The 26,987-nt window shown below is 31.1% G+C and overlaps 1 protein-coding gene across 1 annotated transcript in view; it reads right to left on the reverse strand.

Moving 5' to 3' along the window:
• Positions 1 to 26,987, reverse strand: part of LOC134841466 (sorting nexin-2-like) — a 45,359-nt gene that overhangs the window by 1,175 nt on the left and 17,197 nt on the right. Inside the window, exons 8-9 of the mRNA XM_063857474.1 lie at positions 658 to 819; positions 75 to 262 (exon numbers count right to left, since the gene is read on the reverse strand). Coding sequence (XP_063713544.1) covers positions 75 to 262; positions 658 to 819 — 350 coding nt within the window. The remainder of the gene's footprint in view (positions 1 to 74; positions 263 to 657; positions 820 to 26,987) is intronic.

A 26,987-nucleotide genomic window follows, 5' to 3' on the forward strand; every position in this document is an offset into this window, starting at 1 on the left:
CCAGAAAAAAAACATATTTTTTGCTCCTAAGTACAAGTGGATAACCTTCATAAGCCCTAATAACTCCTATTCACCTGTGCAATCTCTGCCTTGACAACAGGGACTTTCTCTGTCCTGCCACTGACTTGCATTCTGCCCTCGCTCTCCTTCTTCTTCAGCAGATTGCTCTCCACCCCCTGCCACTCATGCCACTGTTTCGCCCTCTGTCCAAATGTCTCCCTCACTGCCTTCAACAGACCACAGTAGTCGCGAACCAACTCACCTGAAAAGAAGGAGAAACAAAACACTTCAGAATATTAAAAGAAAACTTTTAGTGAATCTAGCTCTAAATTCCACGGCTCCGAAACTATGTTTGTTTTCCACAAAACTTGCGGCTCCAAATTTCTGCTTAGTGATCACATTTGCTCTTTAATTAGGTGTATCCAGTTTCAATGAAAGGGTAGTCAATTCATATCACTAAACCGCCATTTATGAAACGACCCATACTACAGAGAAACAACTTGATCGGTCTATTCAACTCTAAAATAAAACCACCAAGACCAAATTTGAACCAACTCATTTCATAATAATGCTCTTCGCACTACATCGCACGTTAACTTTTTTTCAACTCAGTTTTCCTGGAATAATAAAATTGCCAGTAATAATAAAATAACTCACAGAAGAGGTCGTAGTCGTGTTGTGACTGGTTGGCATGCAGATGTTCTATCCTCTCTTCCAGCTCACTCAGCTGACTCAACGCACGTGACAGCACAGTGTGCTCCTCAGTATTGCCCAACATGGCCACACTCTTCGCAAATGTCGCACTGTGCCCAGACAGATCTAGGCAAATAAAAAAAGTTGCAAAAAGAGATCTCTTCCATAGTTTGCCAGAATCAAAACATAGCCAGCAGACAGTTGGAAAAGAGTAATGCACGCAAGTAAACAGAAAAAAAAACAGTATTGAAAAAATGTCAACTTTCGAATTTCAATGAAAAGAATAGATGCCATTTGAGCTCTTCGAATTTCTGGAACAATTTATGATTGACGCTTTTTTGATAACATTAACCCACCTTGACGTTCGTATCTGGAGAGTGCTATTTACGTCACTTTCAGCAGATGAAAATCAATTGAACTCAAAAAGTGCATATATATCTAAGTGCATCAATATGTATGAATGCACATCTGTAGTTATGAGCATTATAAAACCTTATCCTGGAAAAACAAAAAATCACCAAGACCTATGTAAGAGTCTTCACTATGTTCAATACTCTTAAGAATCTTAACTTTCGAGTTTCACAGAAAAAACTATATGCCCTTAAAGCTCTTTGGATTTCTATAACAACTAGCAAGCCCGCCTCCAATAATCAATTGACTCGCCAAAAACTATGTCTTGTTCTGATCACGCTATCCAAGCAAAGAAACTTTGAACAATTTCAATTTAAGCCATATCGTAAATCGGTTTGAAAAACTTAAGGTTTCATAGCACGAATCTTTTCCCGAAAAATTGAAGTTTTTCTAAGCAAACTATTCAAGCCATGAAATGAAACATTTCGAGTTACTTCATCGAGCGAACTGGTTCGCAAAAGTTTCAAGTTTTTGTAAGCAAACGAATTAAAACATTTCCAACTTTTAAACATTTCAAAGTTATTACATAAGCTGATTTGGTTCACAAAAAGTACAAGTTTTTCGAAGCAAACTTTTCAGCTATGAAACTTTCAATAGTTCAAGTTAGTTCAAAATGTGAACCGGATGGCAAACTGTTTTTCTGTTGAAGCCTTCCAAATGATTTTCAGGATTTTTCTTAGTTTTGTAATTAAAATTTTTACGCGAGCTAATGGAGAAAAATCCAAGCTAAGTCTTAGACCGAATCTTTTTTGCCGAAAGTTGAAATTTTCCAAAACCAGCAATTCAAGCTAAGAACCTTTGAAATAAATCGAGATAATTAATGAAACAAAGCGGGTCACTAAAAACTTGTTCAAGCAAATTATTCGAAACTTAGAAGCTATTCAAAACTTTGTTAACTCTCACACTTCAATTTTTCGCCACCTGTTCAGTAAATTTTACAAAGTAATTCTGGGAAAACTTATAGAGCTATGCAAATTTGAAAAATTTCTTCCATAATTCGAGCAATACGCGAAAAGCTTCAAGTTTTTCAAAGCAAGCTTTTGAAGCTATCAAACTTTGAAATACTTCAAGTTATTTCAAAAACAAAATCAAATCGCTAATTTTTTTTGAAGCAATCTTATCAAGCTATGAAACTTTGAAAAAAAAGCAGGTTATTCCGTGGACTAAATCGGTTCGCGAAAAGTTTTAGTTTTTTTAAGCAAGCTTTTAAAGCTATGACACTTTGAATTATTTCAAGTTTTTCCATGTACTGAATCGGTTCGCGAAAAGCTTAAGTTTTTTGAAGCAAGCTAACCAAGCTATGAAACTTCGCTTAGTGAAAAAATTGTTTTTCTAAGCAAGCTATTGAAGCTATGAAACTTTGAATTACTTCAAGTTATTTCAAAAACAAAATCAAGTCGCGAAATTTTTATTGAAGCAAGCTTATCAAGTTATGAAACTTTGAAAAAAGCAGGTTATTCCGTGGACTAAATCGCTTCGCGAAAAGTTTTAGTTTTTCTAAGCAAGCTTTTAAAGCAGAAACTTTGGATTATTTCAAAATATTTCATAGATTAAATCGGTTTTCAGCTATGAAACGTTGAAATTTTATCAAGTTACTTCATACACTGAATCGGTTCGCGAAAAATTTAAATTTTTCCAAGCAAGCTTTTTAGAAAAGAAATTTTGGATTATTTCAATCTATTTCATAGATTGATTCAGTTTTAAGCTATGAAACGTTGAAATTTTATCAAGTTACTTCATCACTAAATCGGTTCGCAAAAAATTAAAGTTTTCCCCAGCAAGCTATGAAACGATGAAATATTTCTAATTACTTATAAGACCGAATCAGTTCGCAAAAATTTAAAAATTTTCTAAGCAAGGTTTCAATCCAAGAAACTTCAAAATATTAGAGGTTATTTCGTAGACTGAAACGGATCACGAAAAGCTTTAAGTTTTTTGAAGTAAGCTAATCAAGCTATGAAACTTTGCAACATTGCTTCCGGAAAAAATTGTTTTTCTAAGCAAGCTGTTAAAAGTTTCAGTTTTTCTAAGCAATTTTTTAAAGCTGAAACTTTGTATTAATTCAAACTATTGCATAGATTGAATCGGTTCGCGAAAAATTTAGGTTTTTCTAAGCAAGATTTTTACGCTATGAAACGTTGAAAATTTTTCAATTTACTTCATGCACCGAATCGGTTCGCGAAAATCTTAAAATTTTCTAAGCAAGCTTTTTAGACTAAAAATTTTGAAAAGACTCCAGTTATTTCTTGGACCAAATCAGTTCGCAAAAAGTTTCAGCTTTCCTAAGCATACTTTTAAAGCTATGAACCTTTGAAATAAATCGAGATATTTAATGAAAAAAGCGGGTCACTAAAAGTTTATAGAGCGATGCAAATTTGAAATATTTCTTCCATAATTCGAGCAATACGCGAAAAGCTTAAAAATTTTCAAAGCAAGCTAATCAAGCTAATAAAATCTGAATTCTTTCACATTATTTCATAGACTGAAACGAATCACGAAAAGCTTTAAGTTTTTTGAAGTAAGCTAATCAAGCTATGAAACTTTGAAAAAAGCAGGTTATTCCGTGGACTAAATCGGTTCGCGAAAAGTTTTAGTTTTTCTAAGCAAGCTTTTAAAGCTATGAAACTTTGACTTATTTCAAGTTTTTCCATGTACAGAATCGGTTCGCGAAAAGCTTAAGTTTTTTGAAGTAAGCTAATCAAGCTATGAAACTTTGCTTCGTGAAAAAAATGTTTTTCTAAGCAAGCTGTTAAAGCTACGAAACTTTGGATTATTTCAAACTATTTCATAGATTGAATAGGTGCTCGAGAAATTTTAATTTTTCTAAGCAAGACTTTTAAGCTATAAAACGTTGAAATTTTTTAATATATTAAATGAAATATTGAAAAATGACATATGATATATTTAAATGAAATATTGAATGAAAAAGGTGATATTTAATGAAACAGAGCGGGTCACTCAAAACTTGTTCCAGCAAGTTATTCGAAACTTTGAAGTTACTCAAAACTTCATGAACTGCGACACTTAAATTTTTTGCCACCTGTTCAGTCTATGATTTAACCTCGAAATTTTTCAAAGTATTTCTGGGAAAGCTTATAGAGCTATGCAAATTTGAAAAATTTCTTTCATAATTCGAGCAATACGCGAAAAGCTTAAAAGTTTTCTAGGCAAGCTAATCAAGCTAAAAAAAATCTGAATTCTTTCACGTTATTTCGTAGACCGAATCAATTTCTGAGCAAGGTTTAAAGCTATGAAACATTGAAAAATTGCAAGATAATTCATAGAGTGAATCAGTTCGTAAAAAGCTTCAAGTTTTTCGAAGCAAGCTAATCAAGCTATGGAACTTTGAAAAAATGCAGGTTATCTCGTTAACTAAGACGGTTCGCGAAAACTTTGAAGTTTTATAAGGAAGCTTTAAAAGCAAGGAAATTTTGAATTATTACAAGTTATTTCATAGACTGAAACGGATCACGAAAAGCTTTAAGTTTTTTGAAGTAAGCTAATCAAGCTATGAAACTTTGAAACGTCGCTTCGTGAAAAAATTGTTTTTCTAAGCAAGCTGTTAAAGCTACGAAACTTTAAATGTTTCAAGTTATTTGTGGGAACGAATCAATTCGCGAAAAATTCAGTTTTTCTAAGCAAGCTTTTAAAGCTGAAACTTTGTATTATTTCAAACTATTTCATAGATTGAATCGACGCTCGAGAAATTTAAGTTTTTCTAAGCAAGAATTTTAAGCTATGAAACGTTGAAATTTTATCAAGTTACTTCACAATCGGTTCGCGAAAAAAATTAAATTTTTCTGAGCAAGCTTTTAGGACAAGAAAATTTCAAAGGACTCCACTTATTTCTTGGACCGAGTCCGTTCCCGAAACATTTAAGTTTTTCTAAGCAAGCATTTAAGCAAGCAGTTTCAGTTTTTCAAAGCAAGCTATTGAAGCTATGAAATTTTGAAATACTTCAAGTTATTTCAAAAACCAAATCAATTCGCGAAGTTTTTTTCGAAGCAAGCTAATCAAGCTATGAAACTTTGAAAAAATGCAGGTTATTTCGTGGACTAAAACGGTTCGCGAAAACTTTGAAGTTTTGCAAGGAAGCTTTAAATGCTTTGATATTTTGAATTATTACAAGTTATTTCATAGACTGAAACGGATCACGAAAAGCTTCAAGTTTTTTGAGGTAAGCTAATCAAGCTATGAAACTTTGAAACTTCGCTTCGTGAAAAAATTGTTTTTCTAAGCAAGCTATTGAAGCTATGAAACTTTGAATTACTTCAAGTTATTTCAAAAACAAAATCAAATCGCGAAATTTTTTTTGAAGCAAGCTTATCAAGCTATGAAAAAAAGCAGGTTATTCCGTGGACTAAATCGGTTCGCGAAAAGTTTTAGTTTTTCTAGGCAAGCTTTTAAAGCAGAAATTTTGGATTATTTCAAAATATTTCATAGATTGAATCGGTTTTCAGCTATGAAACGTTGAAATTTTATCAAGTTACTTCATACACTGAATCGGTTCGCGAAAAATTTAAATTTTTCCAAGCAAGCTTTTTAGACTAGAAATTTTGGATCATTTCAATCTATTTCATAGATTGATTCGGTTTTAAGCTATGAAACGTTGAAATTTTATCAAGTTACTTCATCACTAAATCGGTTCGCAAAAAATTGAAGTTTTTCCCAGCAAGCTATGAAACGATGAAATATTTCCAATTACTTATAAAACCGAATCAGTTCGCAAAAATTTAAAATTTTCTAAGCAAGGTTTAAATCCAAGAAACTTCAAAATATTAGAGGTTATTTCGTAGACTGAAACGGATCACGAAAAGCTTTAATATTTTTGAAGTAAGCTAATCAAGCTATGAAACTTTGCTTCGTGAAAAAATTGTTTTTCTAATCAAGCTGTTAAAGCTGCGAAACTTTGAAATATTTTAAGTCATTTCTTGGAACGAATCAGTTCGCGAAAAGTTTCAGTTTTTCTAAGCAAGCTTTTAAAGCTGAAAATTTGGATTATTTCAAACTATTTCATAGATTGAATCGGTGCGCAAAAAACTTAAGTTTTTCTCAGCAAGACTTTTAAGCTATGAAACGTGAAATTTTTTTCAAGATACTTCATACACTGAATCGATTCGCGAAAAATTTAAATTTTTCTACGCAAGCTTTTCAGACTTAAAATTTTGAGAAGACTCCAGTTATTTCTTGGACCAAATAGCATGCTTTTAAAGCTATGATCCTTTGAAAAAAAAAACGAGATATTGAATGAAACAAAGCGGATCACTTAAAACATGTTCAAGCAAGTTATTCGGAACTTTGAAGCTATTCAAAACTTTGTTAACTGCGACACTCAATTTTTTGCCACCTGTTCAGTCTATAATTTAACCCGGAAATTTTTCAAAGTGTTTCTGGGAAAGCTTATAGAGCTATGCAAATTTGAAAAATTTCTTCCATGATTCGAGCAATACGCGAAAAGCTTAAAAGTTTTCAAAGCAAGCTAATCAAGCTAATAAAATCTGAATTCTTTCACGTTATTCCGTAGACCGAATCAATTTCTAAGCAAGGTTTAAAGCTATGAAACATTGAAAAATTGCAAGATAATTCATGGAGTGAATCAGTTCGCAAAAAGCTTCAAGTTTTTCGAAGCAAGCTAATCAAGCTATGAAACTTTGAAAAAATGCAGGTTATTTCGTGAACTAAGACGGTTCGCGAAAACTTTGAAGTTTTACAAGGAAGCTTTAAAAGCAATGAAATTTTGAATTATTACAAGTTATTTCATAGACTGAAACGGATCACGAAACGCTTTAAGTTTTTTGAGGTAAGCTAATCAAGCTATGAAACTTTGAAACTTCGATTCGTGAAAAAATTATTTTTCTAAGCAAGCTGTTAAAGCTACGAAACTTTGAAATATTTCAAGTCATTTCTTGGAACGAATCAGTTCGCGAAAAGTTTCAGTTTTTCTAAGCAAGCTTTTAAAGCTGAAAATTTGGATTATTTCAAACTATTTCATAGATTGAATCGGTGCGCAAAAAACTTAAGTTTTTCTAGGCAAGACTTTTAAGCTATGAAACGTGGAATTTTTTTCAAGATACTTTATACACTGAATCGATTCGCGAAAAATTTAAATTTTTCTACGCAAGCTTTTCAGACTTAAAATTTTGAGAAGACTTCAGTTATTTCTTGGACCAAATAGCATGCTTTTAAAGCTATGATCCTTTGAAAAAAAAACGAGATATTGAATGAAACAAAGCGGATCACTTAAAACATGTTCAAGCAAGTTATTCGGAACTTTGAAGCTATTCAAAACTTTGTTAACTGCGACACTTAAATTTTTTGCCACCTGTTCAGTCTATAATTTAACCCGGAAATTTTTCAAAGTGTTTCTGGGAAAGCTTATAGAGCTATGCAAATTTGAAAAATTTCTTCCATGATTCGAGCAATACGCGAAAAGCTTAAAAGTTTTCAAAGCAAGCTAATCAAGCTAATAAAATCTGAACTCTTTCACGTTATTTCGTAGACCGAATCAATTTCTAATCAAGGTTTAAAGCTATGAAACATTGAAAAATTGCAAGATAATTCATGGAGTGAATCAGTTCGCAAAAAGCTTCAAGTTTTTCGAAGCAAGCTAATCAAGCTATGAAAATTTGAAAAAATGCAGGTTATTTCGTGAACTAAGACGGTTCGCGAAAACTTTGAAGTTTTACAAGGAAGCTTTAAAAGCAATGAAAATTTGAATTATTACAAGTTATTTCATAGACTGAAACGGATCACGAAACGCTTTAAGTTTTTTGGGGTAAGCTAATCAAGCTATGAAACTTTGAAACTTCGATTCGTGAAAAAATTATTTTTCTAAGCAAGCTGTTAAAGCTACGAAACTTTGAAATATTTCAAGTCATTTCTTGGAACGAATCAGTTCGCGAAAAGTTTCAGTTTTTCTAAGCAAGCTTTTAAAGCTGAAAATTTGGATTATTTCAAACTATTTCATAGATTGAATCGGTGCGCAAAAAACTTAAGTTTTTCTAAGCAAGACTTTTAAGCTATGAAACGTGGAATTTTTTTCAAGATACTTCATACACTGAATCGATTCGCGAAAAATTTAAATTTTTCTACGCAAGCTTTTCAGACTTAAAATTTTGAGAAGACTCCAGTTATTTCTTGGACCAAATAGCATGCTTTTAAAGCTATGATCCTTTGAAAAAAAACGAGATATTGAATGAAACAAAGCGGATCACTTAAAACATGTTCAAGCAAGTTATTCGGAACTTTGAAGCTATTCAAAACTTTGTTAACTGCGACACTTAAATTTTTTGCCACCTGTTCAGTCTATAATTTAACCCGGAAATTTTTCAAAGTGTTTCTGGGAAAGCTTATAGAGCTATGCAAATTTGAAAAATTTCTTCCATGATTCGAGCAATACGCGAAAAGCTTAAAAGTTTTCAAAGCAAGCTAATCAAGCTAATAAAATCTGAACTCTTTCACGTTATTTCGTAGACCGAATCAATTTCTAATCAAGGTTTAAAGCTATGAAACATTGAAAAATTGCAAGATAATTCATGGAGTGAATCAGTTCGCAAAAAGCTTCAAGTTTTTCGAAGCAAGCTAATCAAGCTATGAAAATTTGAAAAAATGCAGGTTATTTCGTGAACTAAGACGGTTCGCGAAAACTTTGAAGTTTTACAAGGAAGCTTTAAAAGCAATGAAAATTTGAATTATTACAAGTTATTTCATAGACTGAAACGGATCACGAAACGCTTTAAGTTTTTTGGGGTAAGCTAATCAAGCTATGAAACTTTGAAACTTCGATTCGTGAAAAAATTATTTTTCTAAGCAAGCTGTTAAAGCTACGAAACTTTGAAATATTTCAAGTCATTTCTTGGAACGAATCAGTTCGCGAAAAGTTTCAGTTTTTCTAAGCAAGCTTTTAAAGCTGAAAATTTGGATTATTTCAAACTATTTCATAGATTGAATCGGTGCGCAAAAAACTTAAGTTTTTCTAAGCAAGACTTTTAAGCTATGAAACGTGGAATTTTTTTCAAGATACTTCATACACTGAATCGATTCGCGAAAAATTTAAATTTTTCTACGCAAGCTTTTCAGACTTAAAATTTTGAGAAGACTCCAGTTATTTCTTGGACCAAATAGCATGCTTTTAAAGCTATGATCCTTTGAAAAAAAACGAGATATTGAATGAAACAAAGCGGATCACTTAAAACATGTTCAAGCAAGTTATTCGGAACTTTGAAGCTATTCAAAACTTTGTTAACTGCGACACTTAAATTTTTTGCCACCTGTTCAGTCTATAATTTAACCCGGAAATTTTTCAAAGTGTTTCTGGGAAAGCTTATAGAGCTATGCAAATTTGAAAAATTTCTTCCATGATTCGAGCAATACGCGAAAAGCTTAAAAGTTTTCAAAGCAAGCTAATCAAGCTAATAAAATCTGAATTCTTTCACGTTATTTCGTAGACCGAATCAATTTCTAAGCAAGGTTTAAAGCTATAAAACATTGAAAAATTGCAAGATAATTCATGGAGTGAATTAGTTCGCAAAAAGCTTCAAGTTTTTCGAAGCAAGCTAATCAAGCTATGAAACTTTGAAAAAATGCAGGTTATTTCGTGAACTAAGACGGTTCGCGAAAACTTTGAAGTTTTACAAGGAAGCTTTAAAAGCAATGAAATTTTGAATTATTACAAGTTATTTCATAGACTGAAACGGATCACGAAACGCTTTAAGTTTTTTGAGGTAAGCTAATCAAGCTATGAAACTTTGAAACTTCGATTCGTGAAAAAATTATTTTTCTAAGCAAGCTGTTAAAGCTACGAAACTTTGAAATATCTCAAGTCATTTCTTGGAACGAATCAGTTCGCGAAAAGTTTCAGTTTTTCTAAGCAAGCTTTTAAAGCTGAAATTTTGGATTATTTCAAACTATTTCATAGATTGAATCGGTGCGCAAAAAACTTAAGTTTTTCTAAGCAAGACTTTTAAGCTATGAAACGTGGAATTTTTTTCAAGTTACTTCATACACTGAATCGGTTCGCCAAAAATTTAATTTTTTCTAAGCAAGCTTTTTAGACTAAAAATTTTGAAAAGACTCCAGTTATTTCTTGGACCAAATCAGTTTGCGAAAAATTTCAGCTTTCCTAAGCATGCTTTCACAGCTATGAACGTTTGGATTATTTCAAACTATTTCATAGATTGAATCGGTGCGCAAAAAACTTAAGTTTTTCTAAGCAAGACTTTTAAGCTATGAAACGTGGAACTTTTTTCAAGATACTTCATACACTGAATCGATTCGCGAAAAATTTAAATTTTTCTACGCAAGCTTTTCAGACTTAAAAATTTGAGAAGACTCCAGTTATTTCTTGGACCAAATAGCATGCTTTTAAAGCTATGATCCTTTGAAAAAAAAACGAGATATTGAATGAAACAAAGCGGATCACTTAAAACATGTTCAAGCAAGTTATTCGGAACTTTGAAGCTATTCAAAACTTTGTTAACTGCGACACTTAAAATTTTTGCCACCTGTTCAGTCTATAATTTAACCCGGAAATTTTTCAAAGTGTTTCTGGGAAAGCTTATAGAGCTATGCAAATTTGAAAAATTTCTTCCATGATTCGAGCAATACGCGAAAAGCTTAAAAGTTTTCAAAGCAAGCTAATCAAGCTAATAAAATCTGAATTCTTTCACGTTATTTCGTAGACCGAATCAATTTCTAAGCAAGGTTTAAAGCTATGAAACATTGAAAAATTGCAAGATAATTCATGGAGTGAATCAGTTCGCAAAAAGCTTCAAGTTTTTCGAAGCAAGCTAATCAAGCTATGAAACTTTGAAAAAATGCAGGTTATTTCGTGAACTAAGACGGTTCGCGAAAACTTTTAAGTTTTACAAGGAAGCTTTAAAAGCAATGAAATTTTGAATTATTACAAGTTATTTCATAGACTGAAACGGATCACGAAACGCTTTAAGTTTTTTGAGGTAAGCTAATCAAGCTATGAAACTTTGAAACTTCGATTCGTGAAAAAATTATTTTTCTAAGCAAGCTGTTAAAGCTACGAAACTTTGAAATATTTCAAGTCATTTCTTGGAACGAATCAGTTCGCGAAAAGTTTCAGTTTTTCTAAGCAAGCTTTTAAAGCTGAAACTTTGGATTATTTCAAACTATTTCATAGATTGAATAGGTGCTCGAGAAATTGAAGTTTTTCTAAGCAAGACTTTTAAGCTATAAAACGTTGAAATTTTTTAATATATTAAATGAAATATGGAAAAATGACATATGATATATTTAAATGAAATATTGAATGAAAAATGTGATATTTAACGAAACAAAGCGGGTCACTAAAAACTTGTTCAAGCAAGTTATTCGAAACTTTGAAGTTACTCAAAACTTCGTTAACTGCGACACCTGTTCAGTCTATGATTTAACCTCGAAATTTTTCAAAGTATTTCTGGGAAAGCTTATAGAGCTATGCAAATTTGAAAAATTTCTTTCATAATTCGAGCAATACGCGAAAAGCTTAAAAGTTTTCTAGGCAAGCTAATCAAGCTAAAAAAATCTGAATTCTTTCACGTTATTTCGTAGACCGAATCAATTTCTAAGCAAGGTTTAAAGCTATGAAACAATGAAAAATTGCAAGATAATTCATAGAGTGAATCAGTTCGTAAAAAGCTTCAAGTTTTTCGAAGCAAGCTAATCAAGCTATGGAACTTTGAAAAAATGCAGGTTATCTCGGTAACTAAGACGGTTCGCGAAAACTATGAAGTTTTATAAGGAAGCTTTAAAAGCAATGAAATTTTGAATTATTACAAGTTATTTCATAGACTGAAACGGATCACGAAAAGCATTAAGTTTTTTGAAGTAAGCTAATCAAGCTATGAAACTTTGAAACTTCGCTTCGTGAAAAAATTGTTTTTCTAAGCAAGCTGTTAAAGCTACGAAACTTTAAATGTTTCAAGTTATTTCTGGGAACGAATCAATTCGCGAAAAATTCAGTTTTTCTAAGCAAGCTTTTAAAGCTGAAACTTTGTATTATTTCAAACTATTTCATAGATTGAATCGACGCTCGAGAAATTTAAGTTTTTCTAAGCAAGAATTTTAAGCTATGAAACGTTGAAATTTTATCAAATTACTTCATACACTGAATCGGTTCGCGAAAAATTTAAATTTTTCCAAGCAAGCTTTTTAGACTAGAAATTTTGGATGATTTCAATCTATTTCATAGATTGATTCGGTTTTAAGCTATGAAACGTTGAAATTTTATCAAGTTACTTCATCACTAAATCGGTTCGCAAAAAATTGAAGTTTTTGCCAGCAAGCTATGAAACGATGAAATATTTCCAATTAATTATAAAACCGAATCAGTTCGCAAAAATTTAAAATTTTCTAAGCAAGGTTTAAATCCAAGAAACTTCAAAATATTAGAGGTTATTTCGTAGACTGAAACGGATCACGAAAAGCTTTAAAAATTTTGAAGTAAGCTAATCAAGCTATGAAACTTTGCAACTTTGCTTCGTGAAAAAATTGTTTTTCTAATCAAGCTGTTAAAGCTGCGAAACTTTGAAATATTTTAAGTCATTTCATGGAACGAATCAGTTCGCGAAAAGTTTCAGTTTTTCTAAGCAAGCTTTTAAAGCTGAAAATTTGGATTATTTCAAACTATTTCATAGATTGAATCGGTGCGCAAAAAACTTAAGTTTTTCTAAGCAACACTTTTAAGCTAGGAAACGTGGAATTTTTTTCAAGTTACTTCATACACTGAATCGATTCGCGAAAAATTTAAATTTTTCTACGCAAGCTTTTCAGACTTAAAATTTTGAGAAGACTCCAGTTATTTCTTGGACCAAATAGCATGCTTTTAAAGCTATGATCCTTTGAAAAAAAAACGAGATATTGAATGAAACAAAGCGGATCACTTAAAACATGTTCAAGCAAGTTATTCAGAACTTTGAAGCTATTCAAAACTTTGTTAACTGCGACACTTAAATTTTTTGACACCTGTTCAGTCTATAATTTAACCCGGAAATTTTTCAAAGTGTTTCTGGGAAAGCTTATAGAGCTATGCAAATTTGAAAAATTTCTTCCATGATTCGAGCAATACGCGAAAAGCTTAAAAATTTTCAAAGCAAGCTAATCAAGCTAATAAAATCTGAATTCTTTCACGTTATTTCGTAGACCGAATCAATTTCTAAGCAAGGTTTAAAGCTATGAAACATTGAAAAATTGCAAGATAATTCATAGAGTGAATCAGTTCGCAAAAAGCTTCAAGTTTTTCGAAGCAAGCTAATCAAGCTATGAAACTTTGAAAAAATGCAGGTTATTTCGTGAACTAAGACGGTTCGCGAAAACTTTGAAGTTTTACAAGGAAGCTTTAAAAGCAATGAAATTTTGAATTATTACAAGTTATTTCATAGACTGAAACGGATCACGAAACGCTTTAAGTTTTTTGAGGTAAGCTAATCAAGCTATGAAACTTTGAAACTTCGCTTCGTGAAAAAATTGTTTTTCTAAGCAAGCTGTTAAAGCTACGAAACTTTAAATGTTTCAAGTTATTTCTGGGAACGAATCAATTCGCGAAAAATTCAGTTTTTCTAAGCAAGCTTTTAAAGCTGAAACTTTGTATTATTTCAAACTATTTCATAGATTGAATCGACGCTCGAGAAATTTAAGTTTTTCTAAGCAAGAATTTTAAGCTATGAAACGTTGAAATTTTATCAAGTTACTTCATACACTGAATCGGTTCGCGAAAAATTTAAATTTTTCCAAGCAAGCTTTTTAGACTAGAAATTTTGGATGATTTCAATCTATTTCATAGATTGATTCGGTTTTAAGCTATGAAACGTTGAAATTTTATCAAGTTACTTCATCACTAAATCGGTTCGCAAAAAATTGAAGTTTTTGCCAGCAAGCTATGAAACGATGAAATATTTCCAATTAATTATAAAACCGAATCAGTTCGCAAAAATTTAAAATTTTCTAAGCAAGGTTTAAATCCAAGAAACTTCAAAATATTAGAGGTTATTTCGTAGACTGAAACGGATCACGAAAAGCTTTAAGTTTTTTGAGGTAAGCTAATCAAGCTATGAAACTTTGCAACTTTGCTTCGTGAAAAAATTGTTTTTCTAATCAAGCTGTTAAAGCTGCGAAACTTTGAAATATTTTAAGTCATTTCATGGAACGAATCAGTTCGCGAAAAGTTTCAGTTTTTCTAAGCAAGCTTTTAAAGCTGAAAATTTGGATTATTTCAAACTATTTCATAGATTGAATCGGTGCGCAAAAAACTTAAGTTTTTCTAAGCAACACTTTTAAGCTAGGAAACGTGGAATTTTTTTCAAGTTACTTCATACACTGAATCGATTCGCGAAAAATTTAAATTTTTCTACGCAAGCTTTTCAGACTTAAAATTTTGAGAAGACTCCAGTTATTTCTTGGACCAAATAGCATGCTTTTAAAGCTATGATCCTTTGAAAAAAAAACGAGATATTGAATGAAACAAAGCGGATCACTTAAAACATGTTCAAGCAAGTTATTCAGAACTTTGAAGCTATTCAAAACTTTGTTAACTGCGACACTTAAATTTTTTGACACCTGTTCAGTCTATAATTTAACCCGGAAATTTTTCAAAGTGTTTCTGGGAAAGCTTATAGAGCTATGCAAATTTGAAAAATTTCTTCCATGATTCGAGCAATACGCGAAAAGCTTAAAAATTTTCAAAGCAAGCTAATCAAGCTAATAAAATCTGAATTCTTTCACGTTATTTCGTAGACCGAATCAATTTCTAAGCAAGGTTTAAAGCTATGAAACATTGAAAAATTGCAAGATAATTCATAGAGTGAATCAGTTCGCAAAAAGCTTCAAGTTTTTCGAAGCAAGCTAATCAAGCTATGAAACTTTGAAAAAATGCAGGTTATTTCGTGAACTAAGACGGTTCGCGAAAACTTTGAAGTTTTACAAGGAAGCTTTAAAAGCAATGAAATTTTGAATTATTACAAGTTATTTCATAGACTGAAACGGATCACGAAACGCTTTAAGTTTTTTGAGGTAAGCTAATCAAGCTATGAAACTTTGAAACTTCGCTTCGTGAAAAAATTGTTTTTCTAAGCAAGCTGTTAAAGCTACGAAACTTTAAATGTTTCAAGTTATTTCTGGGAACGAATCAATTCGCGAAAAATTCAGTTTTTCTAAGCAAGCTTTTAAAGCTGAAACTTTGTATTATTTCAAACTATTTCATAGATTGAATCGACGCTCGAGAAATTTAAGTTTTTCTAAGCAAGAATTTTAAGCTATGAAACGTTGAAATTTTATCAAGTTACTTCATACACTGAATCGGTTCGCGAAAAATTTAAATTTTTCCAAGCAAGCTTTTTAGACTAGAAATTTTGGATGATTTCAATCTATTTCATAGATTGATTCGGTTTTAAGCTATGAAACGTTGAAATTTTATCAAGTTACTTCATCACTAAATCGGTTCGCAAAAAATTGAAGTTTTTGCCAGCAAGCTATGAAACGATGAAATATTTCCAATTAATTATAAAACCGAATCAGTTCGCAAAAATTTAAAATTTTCTAAGCAAGGTTTAAATCCAAGAAACTTCAAAATATTAGAGGTTATTTCGTAGACTGAAACGGATCACGAAAAGCTTTAAAATTTTTGAAGTAAGCTAATCAAGCTATGAAACTTTGCAACTTTGCTTCGTGAAAAAATTGTTTTTCTAATCAAGCTGTTAAAGCTGCGAAACTTTGAAATATTTTAAGTCATTTCTTGGAACGAATCAGTTCGCGAAAAGTTTCAGTTTTTCTAAGCAAGCTTTTAAAGCTGAAAATTTGGATTATTTCAAACTACTTCATAGATTGAATCGGTGCGCAAAAAACTTAAGTTTTTCTAAGCAAGACTTTTAAGCTAGGAAACGTGGAAATTTTTTCAAGTTACTTCATACACTGAATCGATTCGCGAAAAATTTAAATTTTTCTACGCAAGCTTTTCAGACTTAAAATTTTGAGAAGACTCCAGTTATTTCTTGGACCAAATAGCATGCTTTTAAAGCTATGATCCTTTGAAAAAAAAACGAGATATTGAATGAAACAAAGCGGATCACTTAAAACATGTTCAAGCAAGTTATTCAGAACTTTGAAGCTATTCAAAACTTTGTTAACTGCGACACTTAAATTTTTTGACACCTGTTCAGTCTATAATTTAACCCGGAAATTTTTCAAAGTGTTTCTGGGAAAGCTTATAGAGCTATGCAAATTTGAAAAATTTCTTCCATGATTCGAGCAATACGCGAAAAGCTTAAAAATTTTCAAAGCAAGCTAATCAAGCTAATAAAATCTGAATTCTTTCACGTTATTTCGTAGACCGAATCAATTTCTAAGCAAGGTTTAAAGCTATGAAACATTGAAAAATTGCAAGATAATTCATAGAGTGAATCAGTTCGCAAAAAGCTTCAAGTTTTTCGAAGCAAGCTAATCAAGCTATGAAACTTTGAAAAAATGCAGGTTATTTCGTGAACTAAGACGGTTCGCGAAAACTTTGAAGTTTTACAAGGAAGCTTTAAAAGCAATGAAATTTTGAATTATTACAAGTTATTTCATAGACTGAAACGGATCACGAAACGCTTTAAGTTTTTTGAGGTAAGCTAATCAAGCTATGAAACTTTGAAACTTCGACTCGTGAAAAAATTAATTTTTCTAAGCAAGCTGTTAAAGCTACGAAACTTTGAATTATTTCAAGTCATTTCTTGGAACAAATCAGTTCGCGAAAAGTTTCAGTTTTTCTAAGCAAGCTTTTAAAGCTGAAACTTTGGATTATTTCAAACTATTTCATAGTTTGGATAGGTGCTCGAGAAATTTAAATTTTTCTAAGCAAGACTTTTAAGCTATAAAACGTTGAAATTTTTTAATATATTAAATGAAATATTGAAAAATGACATATGATATATTTAAATGAAATATTGAATGAAAAATGTGATATTTAATGAAACAAAGCGGGTCACTAAAAACTTGTTCAGCAAGTTATTCGAAACTTTGAAGTTACTCAAAACTTCGTTAACTGCGACAACTGTTCAGTCTATGATTTAACCTCAAAATTTTTCAAAGTATTTCTGGGAAAGCTTATAGAGCTATGCAAATTTGAAAAATTTCTTTCATAATTCGAGAAATACGCGAAAAGCTTTAAAATTTTTGAAGTAAGCTAATCAAGCTTCGTGAAAAAATTGTTTTTCTAATCAAGCTGTTAAAGCTGCGAAACTTTGAAATATTTTAAGTCATTTGTTGGAACGAATCAGTTCGCGAAAAGTTTCAGTTTTTCTAAGCAAGCTTTTAAAGCTGAAACTTTGTATTATTTCAAACTATTTCATAGATTGAATCGACGCTCGAGAAATTTAAGTTTTTCTAAGCAAGAATTTTAAGCTATGAAACGTTGAAATTTTATCAAGTTACTTCATCACTAAATCGGTTCGCAAAAAATTGAAGTTTTTGCCAGCAAGCTATGAAACGATGAAATATTTCCAATTCCTTATAAAACCGAATCAGTTCGCAAAAATTTAAAATTTTCTAAGCAAGGTTTAAATCCAAGAAACTTCAAAATATTAGAGGTTATTTCGTAGACTGAAACGGATCACGAAAAGCTTTAAAATTTTTGAAGTAAGCTAATCAAGCTATGAAACTTTGCAACTTTGCTTCGTGAAAAAATTGTTTTTCTAATCAAGCTGTTAAAGCTGCGAAACTTTGAAATATTTTAAGTCATTTCTTGGAACGAATCAGTTCGCGAAAAGTTTCAGTTTTTCTAAGCAAGCTTTTAAAGCTGAAAATTTGGATTGTTTCAAACTATTTCATAGATTGAATCGGTGCGCAAAAAACTTAAGTTTTTCTAAGCAAGACCTTTAAGCTAGGAAACGTGGAATTTTTTTCAAGTTACTTCATACACTGAATCGATTCGCGAAAAATTTAAATTTTTCTACGCAAGCTTTTCAGACTTAAAATTTTGAGAAGACTCCAGTTATTTCTTGGACCAAATAGCATGCTTTTAAAGCTATGATCCTTTGAAAAAAAACGAGATATTGAATGAAACAAAGCGGATCACTTAAAACATGTTCAAGCAAGTTATTCGGAACTTTGAAGCTATTCAAAACTTTGTTAACTGCGACACTTAAATTTTTTGACACCTGTTCAGTCTATAATTTAACCCGGAAATTTTTCAAAGTGTTTCTGGGAAAGCTTATAGAGCTATGCAAATTTGAAAAATTTCTTCCATGATTCGAGCAATACGCGAAAAGCTTAAAAATTTTCAAAGCAAGCTAATCAAGCTAATAAAATCTGAATTCTTTCACGTTATTTCGTAGACCGAATCAATTTCTAAGCAAGGTTTAAAGCTATGAAACATTGAAAAATTGCAAGATAATTCATAGAGTGAATCAGTTCGCAAAAAGCTTCAAGTTTTTCGAAGCAAGCTAATCAAGCTATGAAACTTTGAAAAAATGCAGGTTATTTCGTGAACTAAGACGGTTCGCGAAAACTTTGAAGTTTTACAAGGAAGCTTTAAAAGCAATGAAATTTTGAATTATTACAAGTTATTTCATAGACTGAAACGGATCACGAAACGCTTTAAGTTTTTTGAGGTAAGCTAATCAAGCTATGAAACTTTGAAACTTCGACTCGTGAAAAAATTATTTTTCTAAGCAAGCTGTTAAAGCTACGAAACTTTGAATTATTTCAAGTCATTTCTTGGAACAAATCAGTTCGCGAAAAGTTTCAGTTTTTCTAAGCAAGCTTTTAAAGCTGAAACTTTGGATTATTTCAAACTATTTCATAGATTGAATAGGTGCTCGAGAAATTTAAATTTTTCTAAGCAAGACTTTTAAGCTATAAAAGGTTGAAATTTTTTAATATATTAAATGAAATATTGAAAAATGACATATGATATATTTAAATGAAATATTGAATGAAAAATGTGATATTTAATGAAACAAAGCGGGTCACTAAAAACTTGTTCAAGCAAGTTATTCGAAACTTTGAAGTTACTCAAAACTTCGTTAACTGCGACACCTGTTCAGTCTGTGATTTAACCTCGAAATTTTTCAAAGTATTTCTGGGAAAGCTTATAGAGCTATGCAAATTTGAAAAATTTCTTTCATAATTCGAGAAAAACGCGAAAAGCTTAAAAGTTTTCTAGGCAAGCTAATCAAGCTAATAAAATCTGAATTCTTTCAGGTTATTTCGTAGACCGAATCAATTTCTAAGCAAGGTTTAAAGCTATGAAACATTGAAAAATTGCAAGATAATTCATAGAGTGAATCAGTTCGTAAAAAGCTTCAAGTTTTTCGAAGCAAGCTAATCAAGCTATGGAACTTTGAAAAAAAACAGGTTATCTCGGTAACTAAGACGGTTCGCGAAAACTATGAAGTTTTATAAGGAAGCTTTAAAAGCAATGAAATTTTGAATTATTACAAGTTATTTCATAGACTGAAACGGATCACGAAAAGCATTAAGTTTTTTGAAGTAAGCTAATCAAGCTATGAAACTTTGAAACTTCGATTCGTGAAAAAATTATTTTTCTAAGCAAGCTGTTAAAGCTACGAAACTTTGAATTATTTCAAGTCATTTCTTGGAACAAATCAGTTCGCGAAAAGTTTCAGTTTTTCTAAGCAAGCTTTTAAAGCTGAAACTTTGGATTATTTCAAACTATTTCATAGTTTGGATAGGTGCTCGAGAAATTTAAATTTTTCTAAGCAAGACTTTTAAGCTATAAAACGTTGAAATTTTTTAATATATTAAATGAAATATTGAAAAATGACATATGATATATTTAAATGAAATATTGAATGAAAAATGTGATATTTAATGAAACAAAGCGGGTCACTAAAAACTTGTTCAGCAAGTTATTCGAAACTTTGAAGTTACTCAAAACTTCGTTAACTGCGACAACTGTTCAGTCTATGATTTAACCTCGAAATTTTTCAAAGTATTTCTGGGAAAGCTTATAGAGCTATGCAAATTTGAAAAATTTCTTTCATAATTCGAGAAATACGCGAAAAGCTTTAAAATTTTTCAAGTAAGCTAATCAAGCTTCGTGAAAAAATTGTTTTTCTAATCAAGCTGTTAAAGCTGCGAAACTTTGAAATATTTTAAGTCATTTGTTGGAACGAATCAGTTCGCGAAAAGTTTCAGTTTTTCTAAGCAAGCTTTTAAAGCTGAAACTTTGTATTATTTCAAACTATTTCATAGATTGAATCGACGCTCGAGAAATTTAAGTTTTTCTAAGCAAGAATTTTAAGCTATGAAACGTTGAAATTTTATCAAGTTACTTCATCACTAAATCGGTTCGCAAAAAATTGAAGTTTTTGCCAGCAAGCTATGAAACGATGAAATATTTCCAATTAATTATAAAACCGAATCAGTTCGCAAAAATTTAAAATTTTCTAAGCAAGGTTTAAATCCAAGAAACTTCAAAATATTAGAGGTTATTTCGTAGACTGAAACGGATCACGAAAAGCTTTAAAATTTTTGAAGTAAGCTAATCAAGCTATGAAACTTTGCAACTTTGCTTCGTGAAAAAATTGTTTTTCTAATCAAGCTGTTAAAGCTGCGAAACTTTGAAATATTTTAAGTCATTTCTTGGAACGAATCAGTTCGCGAAAAGTTTCAGTTTTTCTAAGCAAGCTTTTAAAGCTGAAAATTTGGATTATTTCAAACTACTTCATAGATTGAATCGGTGCGCAAAAAATCTAAGTTTTTCTAAGCAAGACCTTTAAGCTAGGAAACGTGGAATTTTTTTCAAGTTACTTCATACACTGAATCGATTCGCGAAAAATTTAAATTTTTCTACGCAAGCTTTTCAGACTTAAAATTTTGAGAAGACTCCAGTTATTTCTTGGACCAAATAGCATGCTTTTAAAGCTATGATCCTTTGAAAAAAAAACGAGATATTGAATGAAACAAAGCGGATCACTTAAAACATGTTCAAGCAAGTTATTCGGAACTTTGAAGCTATTCAAAACTTTGTTAACTGCGACACTTAAATTTTTTGACACCTGTTCAGTCTATAATTTAACCCGGAAATTTTTCAAAGTGTTTCTGGGAAAGCTTATAGAGCTATGCAAATTTGAAAAATTTCTTCTATGATTCGAGCAATACGCGAAAAGCTTAAAAATTTTCAAAGCAAGCTAATCAAGCTAATAAAATCTGAATTCTTTCACGTTATTTCGTAGACCGAATCAATTTCTAAGCAAGGTTTAAAGCTATGAAACATTGAAAAATTGCAAGATAATTCATAGAGTGAATCAGTTCGCAAAAAGCTTCAAGTTTTTCGAAGCAAGCTAATCAAGCTATGAAACTTTGAAAAAATGCAGGTTATTTCGTGAACTAAGACGGTTCGCGAAAACTTTGAAGTTTTACAAGGAAGCTTTAAAAGCAATGAAATTTTGAATTATTACAAGTTATTTCATAGACTGAAACGGATCACGAAACGCTTTAAGTTTTTTGAGGTAAGCTAATCAAGCTATGAAACTTTGAAACTTCGACTCGTGAAAAAATTGTTTTTCTAAGCAAGCTGTTAAAGCTACGAAACTTTGAATTATTTCAAGTCATTTCTTGGAACAAATCAGTTCGCGAAAAGTTTCAGTTTTTCTAAGCAAGCTTTTAAAGCTGAAACTTTGGATTATTTCAAACTATTTCATAGATTGAATAGGTGCTCGAGAAATTTAAATTTTTCTAAGCAAGACTTTTAAGCTATAAAAGGTTGAAATTTTTTAATATATTAAATGAAATATTGAAAAATGACATATGATATATTTAAATGAAATATTGAATGAAAAATGTGATATTTAATGAAACAAAGCGGGTCACTAAAAACTTGTTCAAGCAAGTTATTCGAAACTTTGAAGTTACTCAAAACTTCGTTAACTGCGACACCTGTTCAGTCTGTGATTTAACCTCGAAATTTTTCAAAGTATTTCTGGGAAAGCTTATAGAGCTATGCAAATTTGAAAAATTTCTTTCATAATTCGAGAAAAACGCGAAAAGCTTAAAAGTTTTCTAGGCAAGCTAATCAAGCTAATAAAATCTGAATTCTTTCACGTTATTTCGTAGACCGAATCAATTTCTAAGCAAGGTTTAAAGCTATGAAACATTGAAAAATTGCAAGATAATTTATAGAGTGAATCAGTTCGCAAAAAGCTTCAAGTTTTTCGAAGCAAGCTAATCAAGCTATGGAACTTTGAAAAAATTCAGGTTATCTCGTGAACTAAGACGGTTCGCGAAAACTTTGAAGTTTTATAAGGAAGCTTTAAAAGCAATGAAATTTTGAATTATTACAAGTTATTTCATAGACTGAAACGGATCACGAAAAGCTTTAAGTTTTTTGAAGAAAGCTAATCAAGCTATGAAACTTTGAAACTTCGCTTCGTGAAAAAATTGTTTTTCTAAGTAAGCTGTTAAAGCTACGAAACTTTAAATGTTTCAAGTTATTTCTTGGAACAAATCAGTTCGCGAAAAGTTTCAGTTTTTCTAAGCAAGCTTTTAAAGCTGAAAATTTGGATTATTTCAAACTATTTCATAGATTGAATCGGTGCGCAAAAAACTTAAGTTTTTCTAAGCAAGACCTTTAAGCTAGGAAACGTGGAATTTTTTTCAAGTTACTTCATACACTGAATCGATTCGCGAAAAATTTAAATTTTTCTACGCAAGCTTTTCAGACTTAAAATTTTGAGAAGACTCCAGTTATTTCTTGGACCAAATAGCATGCTTTTAAAGCTATGATCCTTTGAAAAAAAAACTAGATATTGAATGAAACAAAGCGGATCACTTAAAACATGTTCAAGCAAGTTATTCGGAACTTTGAAGCTATTCAAAATTTTGTTAACTGCGACACTTAAATTTTTTGACACTTGTTCAGTCTATAATTTAACCCGGAAATTTTTCAAAGTGTTTCTGGGAAAGCTTATAGAGCTATGCAAATTTGAAAAATTTCTTCCATGATTCGAGCAATACGCGAAAAGCTTAAAAATTTTCAAAGCAAGCTAATCAAGCTAATAAAATCTGAATTCTTTCACGTTATTTCGTAGACCGAATCAATTTCTAAGCAAGGTTTAAAGCTATGAAACATTGAAAAATTGCAAGATAATTCATAGAGTGAATCAGTTCGCAAAAAGCTTCAAGTTTTTCGAAGCAAGCTAATCAAGCTATGAAACTTTGAAAAAATGCAGGTTATTTCGTGAACTAAGACGGTTCGCGAAAACTTTGAAGTTTTACAAGGAAGCTTTAAAAGCAATGAAATTTTGAATTATTACAAGTTATTTCATAGACTGAAACGGATCACGAAACGCTTTAAGTTTTTTGAGGTAAGCTAATCAAGCTATGAAACTTTGAAACTTCGACTCGTGAAAAAATTATTTTTCTAAGCAAGCTGTTAAAGCTACGAAACTTTGAATTATTTCAAGTCATTTCTTGGAACAAATCAGTTCGCGAAAAGTTTCAGTTTTTCTAAGCAAGCTTTTAAAGCTGAAACTTTGGATTATTTCAAACTATTTCATAGATTGAATAGGTGCTCGAGAAATTTAAATTTTTCTAAGCAAGACTTTTAAGCTATAAAAGGTTGAAATTTTTTAATATATTAAATGAAATATTGAAAAATGACATATGATATATTTAAATGAAATATTGAATGAAAAATGTGATATTTAATGAAACAAAGCGGGTCACTAAAAACTTGTTCAAGCAAGTTATTCGAAACTTTGAAGTTACTCAAAACTTCGTTAACTGCGACACCTGTTCAGTCTGTGATTTAACCTCGAAATTTTTCAAAGTATTTCTGGGAAAGCTTATAGAGCTATGCAAATTTGAAAAATTTCTTTCATAATTCGAGAAAAACGCGAAAAGCTTAAAAGTTTTCTAGGCAAGCTAATCAAGCTAATAAAATCTGAATTCTTTCACGTTATTTCGTAGACCGAATCAATTTCTAAGCAAGGTTTAAAGCTATGAAACATTGAAAAATTGCAAGATAATTTATAGAGTGAATCAGTTCGCAAAAAGCTTCAAGTTTTTCGAAGCAAGCTAATCAAGCTATGGAACTTTGAAAAAATTCAGGTTATCTCGTGAACTAAGACGGTTCGCGAAAACTTTGAAGTTTTATAAGGAAGCTTTAAAAGCAATGAAATTTTGAATTATTACAAGTTATTTCATAGACTGAAACGGATCACGAAAAGCTTTAAGTTTTTTGAAGTAAGCTAATCAAGCTATGAAACTTTGAAACTTCGCTTCGTGAAAAAATTGTTTTTCTAAGTAAGCTGTTAAAGCTACGAAACTTTAAATGTTTCAAGTTATTTCTTGGAACGAATCAGTTCGCGAAAAATTCAGTTTTTCTAAGCAAGCTTTTAAAGCTGAAACTTTGTATTATTTCAAACTATTTCATAGATTGAATCGACGCTCGAGAAATTTAAGTTTTTCTAAGCGAGAATTTTAAGCTATGAAACGTTGAAATTGTATCAAGTTACTTCACACACTGAATCGGTTCGCGAAAAAAATTAAATTTTTCTGAGCAAGCTTTTAGGACAAGAAAATTTCAAAGGACTCCACTTATTTCTTGGACCGAGTCAGTTCCCGAAACATTTAAGTTTTTCTAAGCAAGCAGTTTCAGTTTTTCAAAGCAAGCTATTGAAGCTATGAAATTTTGAAATACTTCAAGTTATTTCAAAAACCACATCAATTCGCGAAATTTTTTTCGAAGCAAGCTAATCAAGCTATGAAACTTTGAAAAAATGCAGGTTATTTCGTGGACTAAAACGGTTCGCGAAAACTTTGAAGTTTTGCAAGGAAGCTTTAAATGCTTTGATATTTTGAATTATTACAAGTTATTTCATAGACTGAAAGGGATCACGAAAAGCTTTAAGTTTTTTGAGGTAAGCTAATCAAGCTATGAAACTTCGCTTCGTGAAAAAACTGTTTTTCTAAGCAACCTATTGAAGCTATGATCCTTTGAAAAAAAAAACGAGATATTGAATGAAACAAAGCGGATCACTTAAAACATGTTCAAGCAAGTTATTCGGAACTTTGAAGCTATTCAAAACTTTGTTAACTGCGACACTTAAATTTTTTGCCACCTGTTCAGTCTATAATTTAACCCGGCAATTTTTCAAAGTGTTTCTGGGAAAGCTTATAGAGCTATGCAAATTTGAAAAATTTCTTCCATGATTCGAGCAATACGCGAAAAGCTTAAAAGTTTTCAAAGCAAGCTAATCAAGCTAATAAAATCTGAATTCTTTCACGTTATTTCGTAGACCGAATCAATTTCTAAGCAAGGTTTAAAGCTATGAAACATTGAAAAATTGCAAGATAATTCATGGAGTGAATCAGTTCGCAAAAAGCTTCAAGTTTTTCGAAGCAAGCTAATCAAGCTATGAAACTTTGAAAAAATGCAGGTTATTTCGTGAACTAAGACGGTTCGCGAAAACTTTGAAGTTTTACAAGGAAGCTTTAAAAGCAATGAAATTTTGAATTATTACAAGTTATTTCATAGACTGAAACGGATCACGAAACGCTTTAAGTTTTTTGAGGTAAGCTAATCAAGCTATGAAACTTTGAAACATCGATTCGTGAAAAAATTATTTTTCTAAGCAAGCTGTTAAAGCTACGAAACTTTGAAATATTTCAAGTCATTTCTTGGAACGAATCAGTTCGCGAAAAGTTTCAGTTTTTCTAAGCAAGCTTTTAAAGCTGAAACTTTGGATTACAAGGAAGCTTTAAAAGCAATGAAATTTTGAATTATTACAAGTTATTTCATAGACTGAAACGGATCACGAAAAGCTTTAAGTTTTTTGAGGTAAGCTAATCAAGCTATGAAACTTTGAAAAAATGCAGGTTATTTCGTGAACTAAGACGGTTCGCGAAAACTTTGAAGTTTTAAAGGAAGCTTTAAAAGCAATGAAATTTTGAATTATTACAAGTTATTTCATAGACTGAAACGGATCACGAAAAGCTTTAAGTTTTTTGAGGTAAGCTAATCAAGCTATGAAACTTTGAAACTTCGCTTCGTGAAAAAATTGTTTTTCTAAGCAAGCTGTTAAAGCTACGAAACTTTGAAATATTTCAAGTCATTTCTTGGAACGAATCAGTTCGCGAAAAGTTTCAGTTTTTCTAAGCAAGCTTTTAAAGCTGAAACTTTGGATTATTTCAAACTATTTCATAGATTGAATAGGTGCTCGAGAAATTTAAGTTTTTCTAAGCAAGAATTTTAAGCTAAGAAACGTTGAAATTTTATCAAGTTACTTCACACACTGAATCGGTTCGCGAAAAAAATTAAATTTTTCTGAGCAAGCTTTTAGGACAAGAAAATTTCAAAGGACTCCACTTATTTCTTGGACCGAGTCCGTTCCCCAAAACACTTAAGTTTTTCTAAGCAAGCTAATCAAGCTTTGAAACTTTGAAAAAATGCAGGATATTTCGTGAACTAAGACGGTTCGCGAAAACTTTGAAGTTTTACAAGGAAGCTTTAAAAGCAATGAAATTTTGAATTATTACAAGTTATTTCATAGACTGAAACGGATCACGAAAAGCTTTAAGTTTTTTGAGGTAAGCTAATCAAGCTATGAAACTTTGAAAAAATCCAGGTTATTTCGTGAACTAAGACGGTTCGCGAAAACTTTGAAGTTTTAAAGGAAGCTTTAAAAGCAATGAAATTTTGAATTATTACAAGTTATTTCATAGACTGAAACGGATCACGAAAAGCTTTAAGTTTTTTGAGGTAAGCTAATCAAGCTATGAAACTTTGAAACTTCGCTTCGTGAAAAAATTGTTTTTCTAAGCAAGCTGTTAAAGCTGAAACTTTGTATTATTTCAAACTATTTCATAGATTGAATCGACGCTCGAGAAATTTAAGTTTTTCTAAGCGAGAATTTTAAGCTATGAAACGTTGAAAT

The sequence above is a fragment of the Symsagittifera roscoffensis genome, chromosome 3 (assembly GCF_963678635.1).
Source record: "Symsagittifera roscoffensis chromosome 3, txSymRosc1.1, whole genome shotgun sequence".
Classification (NCBI taxonomy): Eukaryota; Metazoa; Xenacoelomorpha; order Acoela; family Convolutidae; genus Symsagittifera; species Symsagittifera roscoffensis.